We start from the raw sequence: 10,250 nt of genomic DNA, 5'->3' as shown, positions 1-10,250 counted from the left end.
GTAAATACTAATTACAAGAAACGGATCACTATAGCGAACTTGAAAATGTGACTGCTACAACAAAAACTTTGGAGGCCTAACTGGAGACCCTGATAACACCAGTGATGATCCAAGAAATCTACCACTGTGACATGTTCAAGTTTCCAATATGTCATCTTTCGTTGTCCAGCATTTAGAGGTCCAAGTCACATGTGTTTAAGATCACTGCATTGCTGCTAACAACTGGATTTGCTTCTTTACATGACATAATGTGCTGAGTCTAGTTTGAGTGCATGCCTACAAGCAACATTATCGACACAAAACTAAGACGGGAGAGCTATCAGCTGTAAAGATAGAATACAGTGGTCACACCAGAGAAAGATCAACCTATCTCAGACAGAATTGCACTGAAGACAAAATCTCCCAGAAACATACTGCTTGCTTTGGTTCTCTGGATTATTTATTGGAGTCTTGTGCCAAAATGACAGCAAAAACATCAAGTTATGTGGTCTCTGATGCACTGAGGTCTCCCCAGCGAACATTGTAATTTGCGGCAAGGTAGTGTGCTCCTACTGGTCCGCGACTCCCGTAAGGGTAGAGCTCAGGGCCTATCTTCTTCTCTTCCAACTCTTTGAGCAGTGGTGTGAACAGCTCCCAGGCAGCATCCAATTCATCAGAACGAATGAACAGCCTTCGTTCACCCTCAATGGCATCAAGCAGCAGCCTCTCATATGCATCTGGTATCTCTTTTGAGTATCTACCAAAGCCAGAAAAAGTTTCAGACTGATAAAAAAAGGAAAGGAAAGACATTAAATTACCAACTTGGTACGGAAAACAAGTAGCATTAGCTTTGATGATGAAAATAACAACCATTACAATTATGAGTGTCACAAGGCTCCTGCTGTAGAAACCCTTAATATTAACTCAGTCTATATTTATCTAAGTGAATTGTAAGGGTCATGATCTCGAACATTTTTCACAGTAACTTACAAAATGTTGATTAATATGTGCCAGTGGTTTAAGAGAAAGTGAAGAATAGCTAACACCATTGTGAGTTGTCATCAGGCATTCTAGGAATTGGTATATGTTCCTTTAGAAGAAAATTTATTACTTGTACCTTGATGCATAAAGAAGATTCAGATTACTGCGGTCCAATCTCATCCCCAATCCGGGAATCTTGTTATTGATTTTCAAGTAAATAGCCTCATCGGGTTGCACCCTAATTACGAGTTCATTTGTAGCTCGATCAAGATCAGTTCCAAAACTACGCTTGTATAGATTGCCAGGGACATGGCGAAACTGCACTCTAATCTCTGTTCTGCAAATGGAAATTTCCAGTGCCAAGTTATCATATTAAAGTGGTTGAATTTCAAATGATACTAACCCAAACTACATAGGAAATGCATAATTATTCATTTACAACCTACCGACGATTGTGCAATGCTTTTCCAGCTTTCATGAGGAACGGAACTCCGTCCCACCTTGCATTATCTATAAAAAGGGCAGCTGCAGCGAATGTTGGAGTAAGGCTGCCTTTGGGTACAGTCTTATCATCTGTATATCCAGGATATGTGACTCCACCCTTAGTATGGCTCTTATACTGTCCTATCACCACATCTTCCAATTGCAATGGCTTCATAGAACGAAGAACTTTCACCTAAAATTGACAAAGAAACTTATTTAAGGAAATAAAACCAAAATATGTTCCACTACTATGCCGGTCTTCATCCAATGAAAGGACAACTGCACCACACTAGACATGAATCTGAAGCCATCGGGTCACATCTAGAGCCAAAACTTAAAAGAAAAAGGGTCTTTGTCATATTTCGTCGCACAAACCTTTTCATTCCTGATATCTTCTGCGTCCATGCTAACAGGAGTCTCCATTGCAAATAAGGCTAAAATTTGAAGCAGATGATTCTGCATAATATCTCTAATGATGCCATAGTTATCAAAGTACCTGCATAATAGAAGACAAAAAGTAACTGGAAATCTCACTTATACTATAAAATTAACTTCAACGGACTATAATGTGTTCAAACCTTACCCTCCCCGTCCTTCTGTACCAAAATCTTCGGAGAAGATCAGCTGCACATTCCTGATATATTGCCTAGACCACAGTGGTTCAAAGACGAGATTCGAGAAACGAAGAATGGATAGATTCTCAACAAGTTCCTTCCCTAAATAGTGGTCTATTCTGTAGAATGATAAATAATCATCATAAGAAAGAATTTTTTTTTCAAGCATTGTCAAATATGAATATCTTTAAAAAGGATGTCATGCTACCTAAATATTTGATCTTCCTCCAGGTATTGTTTCAGACCTCTTGTCAAAGCAGCAGAAGATTGAGAGTCCCGGCCGAACGGTTTTTCAACTATCACCCTGGTCCAGCCATCCTTGGACGAACCTGACTGGCTTGCAGATTTTACAACATCTATAAATATGTTTGGTGGAATTGACAGATAAAATAGCCGGTTTGGTAGCCTCCCACACTGCACGCCAAATAAAAAATCCAAGACTTTTCACTAATTATGGATATTTTTGGCAAAAAAAATAAAGAAGGCTTAATAAAGATATATATTTGATGATCCAAACAAACTCAAGCTAAATGTCATCATCAAGACCTCCATCATTAGCAACAAAGTCACGCTATTGTGTGGAGGTTCATGCAAATTTATAGTCAATAAAAAGGAAAAGAGTCATTAAATCAGCCTAAAAGGTGTGTTTTCACATGGGATAAAAGCTTAATTCAAAAGTCCTGTATACTATATGCAATTAAATGAATTCTTGCAGAAAAGAACTAAATATAAGAGAATTAAGAAGTGGAGGCAAGAAAGGATCTAAATTCAACCAAGTAAAAGAAGCCACTTGTCAAATGGAGTTTAAATAGCTGGATCATACTCAAATAAGCAGGGAAAGAAAACAAAGGAAAAACACCATATATTACAGATTCTAGAATCATTGGTCTCAAGAATAATGTAAACTCAACGAAAAATGTCCCAATAGGAATGTTAATTTCTTATTGGCCTAGAGTAATGTGGCTCGTGATTACTGTTTTGAAAAGGAGGCTTGCAGCTCCTAATTTTGAACTTCTAAAGTTATGAGGACGTCCTCCTTTTATGATACAAATATTACCTCATGTTCTTTCAGCTTCTTGTCGAGCTCTGCAAAGTTTTCCTCGGAGTCATATTGACCTGAATGATAGAAGCATCTCTTTAAAAACTGCTCCATCTTCTCACTACAATTTTCGCTGACAAAAACCAGCAAGAACATTTAGCATCACTAGATTTCTGAGGCTAAGAAGCACTCAGAATCAATTATCCTGATGAATTCAAAAGTAGAATGTCCAAAACAAAGTCTAGCACACCCAATTGAGGAATTAACGTAAAAACCATTAATCACCTTTTGTCAATTCTGCACGTAAGTGTTTTGCTAACCATGGTTCTTAGTTCAGCATCAGTCATCTTACTTCGAGCATAACCAAATATAGTGAAATGCTGCATAGAGAACATAAAATTACAGGCTAGCACCGTGAGAATGAGCTATAAAAATAATGCTAGTAGCACCGCAATAACAAAACCAGACCTTTGGAAGGCAATCTTCATAATAAAGTGCGAAAAGAGCAGGAAATATCTTCTTTTTAGCAAGGTCCCCAGAGGCTCCAACCACGGTGATACTAACTGTAGACTCCCTTTCACTTGCATCAAGACCAATCGCATGTCCGTATTCCTCTGAAGATAAACCAAACAACCCACCATTTTCCACATTCTTGGAAGGAGCTTCTTCTGCACTGCTGGATACAGGTACAGCGCCAGCTGCCGTGCAATCACCAAGAAAAAGGTTGGCCATCTCGAAATTGTAGATATAAGCAAAACAAATCAGGGAAAGAAAAACCAATCGTAGTAAGAAGATCTATAAAAGTCACCAATACGATAAAAATTAACGAAGAGACCCGCAAAATACCAAATTTACACAAGTCGAGAGCTTAATTCGCCAACCCAAGTAGAGGTCGAGCAAGACGGATCGAACGAGATTATGGGAAAACGGAAGATGAATATCCGGACCTTCTTGCTTGCAGACAACGCTCAAGTTCCAATTTTTGAAAGACCGGGAGGGGACTCTTCGTGCAAGAGCGCTGTTAGGAAAGGGCCGAAGGAGAGTCGACGATCTCAGAGACGGGTGGCCGAGGGACAAGCGGGCGGCGGCGGAGGAGGAGGAAGAAGGGCATTTGGCGGCGGAAAGGGCCATCTTTCCTCCTCAGGCGCCAAAGGGAAAGAGAACCGAGCCGGTGGGCGCGTCAGATAGCGAGAGAGCTCGTGCGAAGCACTTGGAGCGACCCCTGCAGGGGCAGCAGGGGAGAGCGTGTCGTCATCTTCGAAGTGGACAGATCCTCTCCAACGCCTCCAGTTCCGATCGGACCGTCCAGGTTCAAAGCCTATCATGGCCCCACCTTTGATCGATCGGCTCCACATCAGTGAACGGTCCTGATCCAGGAAACGGAGCGTTCCATTTCAAGACCAGCCGCAGAAGACGCGCATCGCCCCACCCTTGGAATCATCCAAGGGCTCCTCGCCGAGACAAACGAGAGAGAGAGGGGAGGAAGACGAACTTCGAGCATGGGAAGGGGCAAACAGCTCTTTGGGTGGCTGGATCGGTCGCTCCGGCTCTTCTTGGGTTAAATTAGGGTTCTAATCTAAGTGATTGTTTCAAGGTTTGGGCTGATGGGGGGAATTCTTGCGTGGGACGTTTGTCACGTGATATACACGTGCCGATGCGTGGTCGTAGGATATAGGATACGCTGTGGCATCCACCTCCCGAGGTAATGTTTATGATCAGTCTTCACTGATGTCTTATATCATACATAATTCATTAATTAAAGACCTCACCTGTAGACTCTGCATGGCAAGCTTGTGAGGGGCCAAAACATCAACATAACTATGTCGGACGAATCTTTTGGGTACAGCGAACATTTCGATCGATCGATCGAATTTTGGCTTCACATTACACTAATCGCTTGACACGTTGACTGTGATCGCCTCGTAACCAAGATTCGACATCAATATATGTTGACCAATACGAAGGATCCTTCAAATAGAGTCGACCATCATGACCACGTGAGGCTTTGGGATCCTTATCTTCTCAAGGGAGCGGCCGCCACGCCCGACGCGTCGGTAAGTCCACCGGGAGATTTAATGAAGTATCTTGATCGTACTTATGGTAGATAAATGCACCTTTGAAATGTAACTTATTTAACGATTTCGTGCCATTAATTAAGCTGTAGAAGTTTGCCTTTCTTATTTTGTTTATGTATTAAGACTGTGCTCGATCCAGCGACGAAATATGGGCATCGTAGGATCGAAATCAGACGAACGTCTGAGCTCGAGTCGCATTTGCTAGCGTTTCTTATCTCGAATATATATATAGGAAGAAATAAACATTTCAGAACTTATTAGGTTAACGAAGCGGTCAACTCAATTGCGGTGACGATACCCCTCCCGTCTACGGTTTTCAATCTCAGCCACTCGTCCGATCTCCTCGATATAAATACCTTCGCCTCAAATGTTCGCCAGCCTCTCGCTCGCTAGCTCCCTCGCTCCTCAGGGAACCCAGTATGGCCTCCTCTACGGCGGGGGCCGCGATCGCTCCCTCGAAGCCCTCCCTCTGGCCATTCTCCGCTGCATCCCGTCTCTTGGTCCCCTTCCCCAAGCCTCTCCTGTCCCTCTCCCCGAGCCACCGCAATGTTCGGGCCATCTCCGCGTCCGCGGACCGCCAACAGACCCCCTCCGCCGCCGCCTCCACCGCCGCTACCACCGCTGTCCCCCTCCTCCGTAACTTTGCCCCCGACGAACCCCGCAAGGGCTCTGACATCCTTGTCGAGGCCCTCGAGCGGGAGGGCGTCACCGATCTGTTCGCCTACCCTGGAGGCGCCTCCATGGAGATCCACCAGGCCCTCACCCGCTCCCCATCCATCACCAATCACCTCCTCCGCCACGAGCAGGGCGAGATCTTCGCCGCCTCCGGTTACGCCCGCTCCACCGGCCGCCCGGGCGTGTGCATAGCCACCTCCGGCCCCGGCGCTACCAACCTCGTCTCCGGCTTCGCGGACGCGCTCCTCGACTCCGTCCCCCTCGTCGCCATCACCGGCCAGGTTCCCCGCCGCATGATCGGTACGGACGCCTTCCAGGAGACCCCCATTGTCGAGGTCACCAGATCCATCACCAAACACAACTACCTGGTCCTTAACGTCGATGACATTCCTCGCATCATTAAAGAAGCCTTCTTTGTCGCCAGCACTGGCCGCCCTGGCCCGGTGCTGGTCGACATCCCCAAGGACATTCAGCAGCAGCTTGCCATCCCTGTTTGGGACCCGCCGCTACGCCTTCCCGGATACATCTCCCGCCTCCCTAAGCCTCCTTCACGTTGTCTGCTTGACCAAATCATCCGCCTTGTGTCCGAATCCCATCGCCCGGTTCTCTATGTTGGTGGCGGCTGCTTGAACTCCAGCGAGGAGCTTCGCCGGTTTGCGGACCTTACTGGCATCCCCATCGCGAGTACCCTGATGGGTCTCGGGGTCTATCCCACCGATGCGGAGCTATCGTTGAAGATGTTGGGAATGCACGGGACTGTCTATGCCAACTATTCGGTCGATAAAGCTGACCTCTTGCTCGCACTTGGCGTCAGGTTCGACGATCGTGTGACTGGAAAGCTTGAAGCTTTTGCTAGCAGGGCAAAGATTGTGCACATCGATATAGATCCGGCTGAGATCGGGAAGAACAAGCAGCCACATGTTTCATTATGTGCTGATGTGAGGCTGGCTCTGCAGGGGATGAATGCATTGATGGAGGAGAGTGGGATTCATCAAAAGTTCGATTTTTCCACCTGGAGGAAAGAGCTGGACCAACTGAAGAAGACATACCCATTGAGCTATAAGACTTTTGGGGATCTGATTCCTCCCCAGTATGCAATTCAGGTGCTTGACGAACTGACGAATGGGGAAGCAATCATTTCCACTGGTGTTGGGCAGCACCAGATGTGGGCCGCACAGTATTACTCATACAAGAGGGCACGCCAGTGGCTGACATCGGGCGGACTAGGTGCTATGGGGTTTGGTTTACCAGCAGCTGCCGGTGCAGCCGTTGGGAACCCAGGAGTTACTGTCGTCGACATTGATGGGGATGGGAGTTTCCAGATGAATGCTCAGGAGTTGGCTATGATTCGGATAGAGAATCTCCCTGTCAAGATGATGGTGTTGAACAACCAGCATTTGGGCATGGTTGTGCAATGGGAGGATCGATTCTACCGTAGCAACAGGGGACATACTTATTTGGGGAACCCAGCAAACGAGAGTGAGATATTTCCTGATTTCTTGAAAATCACAGAAGCGTATGGTATACCTGCTGCCCGTGTGACAAAGAAGAGCGAGGTCAGGGAAGCAATCAGGAAGATGCTGAAGACACCAGGACCCTACTTGTTGGATGTGATCGTGCCACATGAGGAGCATGTGTTGCCTATGATTCCTAGTGGCGGTGCATTTAAGGATATGATCCTCGATGGAGATGGAAGAACGCCACCACACTAATATATTTTAATTTAGGTAATCAGTTCTGTTCTGTTATGGCTTCGAACTGTGAAGTCAGGAAATATGTAGTGCTGGCTTTCGTGTTGTTACAATGAGCTTTGGCTATAGTCACATCTGTGAACTTTGAGAATTGGTTGACCTATTTTTCCTGTCTTTTTGTGCATTTTGGTAATTAGCTTTTCTTTGTTTTGTTTGCTATCACTTATTTGGTATTGTTGAGTATTCTTGCTGCCCACTTTACGGATTTTGCTACATGATCTTTGGAACAGTTTTCTGCTTGTTTAAGTTCCATCAGAATAGAATTTCATTGTTTTGCTTCCATTTCTTGATTCTAACTTAGGTTTTTACTCAATAAACATCTGAAGATTTATCTTTGCTGGCAGAAATGGTGGTTATAATGCTTTATTCCAGAAATTACTTCAGTTGATTCATGTAATAATTCAGTCTACCAAGTAATGAATTAGTTAACTCATCGGGCTGAGTCATGATAGGATGAATTTGTAGTTCAAGTGTACTTGCACCAATGAATCAATGTAAGCAAACGTGCAGGGAAAAGGTTTGCAGCTGCATGTGCTGCTTTGTCCTTTCTCTTTTTCCAAACAAATTTTCTTTTACTTTGGGTATTTATTTTACATGCTTTCTTAAGTTAACCTGAATGAATCTATGCTAAATGAATCTGAGAACAAAGATCTGGTCCAGGAAATAATGAACTATAAACAAGGTAGTAATCGAATTCAGAGGCATGGTTTTCTTGCATTTTTACAGACAAAGAGTAAGATTGTGTGGATAAATAAAAGATACATAGTCTAGGATCTTTTTCTTAAGCTTTACATCAGTCTTATAGTAGTTGTTCTTGTTTAGTCCAATTCATGTTGAGAATTGGGTCCTTTTGATTCAAATGGAAATTGTCCTTTTTATTATATATATTTTTAAGAACATATTGGGTTAATGAAGGTTTTAAGTCAGAGTTGTTTAGGTTTGTATATATTTTTGTGTAGGATTCTGCTGACTGTTCAGATATTTAACTCGAGAAACGAAAACTCAAATGTTCTCTATCCTACTGTTGTTTTTTTATCGATGTAGTACATGCTCTTTCTGCTGTGGACTGAAATTTCCAGAATTGGTTTTGGAGCCTTTTCATTCAAAATTATTGTTTAGGACAAATCAAGTAGATCTTTAGATAATGTAAATTTGACCTATCAGTGCAGGCTAGATATATTCTAGTTCAAACTATTATAGATTCAGATCTGTGTGTGGTTTTATTAATTCCTGATCCAAGATGGATTGAACAGAAAGCCGAGCCATCAATTCCTCTAATATGATGCAATAATTTAGTATGTGGAAATGAACGCTGCCACTTGCACCACTGTTCCATCAATTCTGAGAACTTTGATGTATACCTTCCTGGCTTTACACAGCTATGGCTCAGTTGGATGAGAAGGATGCAGCTCAGAGATCAAAATTGTGTGGTCTTGCTTGATCTTAGCAGGATATGGATTTGGGTGGAAGTTCTGAGTTGTCTTGGCCTCTCAATTTATCTCCTCATCTGAAAGAAACTGGGTCTTGGACCATCTGACTCTGATGTCCAAAATTTCCTTCTTCCCAGTCCTTGCATGAAATTTTTGAGGCTTCATGTCCCTCATGCATTGGCACATGAAAGGAACAGTAGTTTCCTTCTTTTTTTCTTTCACCAGTTCATTTTTCCTGTTACTATATGGCTTCAGCCTTCTTGTATTGTTTCAACATGTTGCCTGAGTTGTTTGTTTCTGGTTTAACATTGATCTTACTTTTGAGATGGAAAACTTGGTGGTGTGTATTCCTCAAGAGTCCAGGTCTCTGATTTTGTAGTAACATGCAACATGACTCCATAATGTATATGATCAGAAAAATCAATCTCTCAGGATCAGGTATGAATTCTTGTTCTTTCTGCATTTTGACCTTGGAGGAGGTCAGGTAATGTGTAGTTATAAGATTCTTCTCCTACGAAGACACACAACATTTAGGCAATCACCAAGAAGAAAAACAAGTGTTTGGATGTTCTGATGTCTAATGCTAGAATATAACCATTTACACAGTCAACTATTAGTCTTTCATCTCCATTAGACATGTCCTTGGCCTTCATCATCAACCCAGTCTTGCCAGTTATTTATGCATGGCACCAGAAAGCATGAGCCATCATTTTTGTTTTTGCTTTATTATTCGATTAGAAATTGAAGGACTAGCATAAACACTACTCTTTTGTGATCAAAGACAATGAGGATTCCAACTGAAACAGGAAATCTGATTTTTCTTTTTATTTTCATGTTGTCATGATAAACAAGACTCAGTTGAGGACAAACCACTCGAAGCTTTTCGACTCCAACAAGAAAGATTAATGGAACGAAAAGAAAAACATGGATGCTTTTGCTATTTGAATCCTGCATGCTTGACTGTCCTAAACATTGATCTGCATCATAAATCCCCTTGAACTTGTTGCAGTAACTCAGACCAGGGTTTTTTAGCAGGATAACAAATATCTTCTTATTGATGGAACCAAGTTTGAGATTTATAGCCAAAATTCATCTAATTCCCGTCAGCTAGACTTAGAACATCAGACAGAGAAGTGCATCTGCATCCAGTGATTCATCACCTGGTTCTACTTTGATGCCCAATCCATATGCTTAACCGTGTTTCTCGTTGTCATCTTCTCAGA

General features: G+C 43.1%; 2 protein-coding genes across 3 annotated transcripts; one reads left to right on the top strand and one right to left on the bottom strand.

Annotated features, from left to right (window-relative positions):
• Positions 1-190: 190 nt before the first annotated feature.
• LOC104000681 (glucose-6-phosphate 1-dehydrogenase, chloroplastic) lies at positions 191-4,374 on the bottom strand. Of its 2 annotated transcripts, none has more exons than XM_018819901.2 (10): positions 3,943-4,374; positions 3,565-3,828; positions 3,382-3,476; positions 3,115-3,229; positions 2,266-2,471; positions 2,027-2,176; positions 1,819-1,939; positions 1,407-1,636; positions 1,097-1,297; positions 191-736 (listed from the first exon to the last, which is right to left on the bottom strand). In XM_018819901.2, exons 1-10 carry the CDS (start codon positions 4,225-4,227, stop codon positions 481-483), a joined length of 1,923 nt encoding a protein of 640 aa, XP_018675446.2. In that variant the 5' UTR covers positions 4,228-4,374; the 3' UTR covers positions 191-480. The 2 variants fall into 2 exon arrangements, with proteins under 2 accessions (XP_018675446.2, XP_009421056.2); XM_009422781.3 differs by having other exon boundaries at positions 3,565-3,794; positions 4,044-4,360.
• Positions 4,375-5,545: 1,171 nt separating this feature from the next.
• Positions 5,546-7,688, top strand: LOC135595537 (acetolactate synthase 1, chloroplastic-like). Its single transcript, XM_065086570.1, has one exon. It carries the CDS (start codon positions 5,591-5,593, stop codon positions 7,556-7,558), a length of 1,968 nt encoding a protein of 655 aa, XP_064942642.1. The 5' UTR covers positions 5,546-5,590; the 3' UTR covers positions 7,559-7,688.
• Positions 7,689-10,250: the final 2,562 nt, after the last annotated feature.

The sequence above is a fragment of the Musa acuminata genome, chromosome BXJ1-10, assembly GCF_036884655.1.
Source record: "Musa acuminata AAA Group cultivar baxijiao chromosome BXJ1-10, Cavendish_Baxijiao_AAA, whole genome shotgun sequence".
In the NCBI taxonomy this organism is placed as follows: domain Eukaryota; kingdom Viridiplantae; phylum Streptophyta; class Magnoliopsida; order Zingiberales; family Musaceae; genus Musa; species Musa acuminata.
This window is presented reverse-complemented; position numbering and strand designations above follow the sequence as displayed.

Excerpts from the sequence above, each read along its gene's own strand:
- LOC104000681 (XM_018819901.2), bottom strand. The coding sequence starts at position 4,227 with ATGGCCCTTTCCGCCGCCAAATGCCCTTCTTCCTCCTCCTCCGCCGCC. Across the intron at positions 3,829-3,942 it reads TCTCGACTTGTGTAAATTTG|ATGGCCAACCTTTTTCTTGG; the intron begins GTATTTTGCGGG and ends TACAATTTCGAG. Across the intron at positions 1,940-2,026 it reads GGTACAGAAGGACGGGGAGG|GTACTTTGATAACTATGGCA; the intron begins GTAAGGTTTGAA and ends TCTATTATGCAG.
- LOC135595537 (XM_065086570.1), top strand. The coding sequence starts at position 5,591 with ATGGCCTCCTCTACGGCGGGGGCCGCGATCGCTCCCTCGAAGCCCTCC.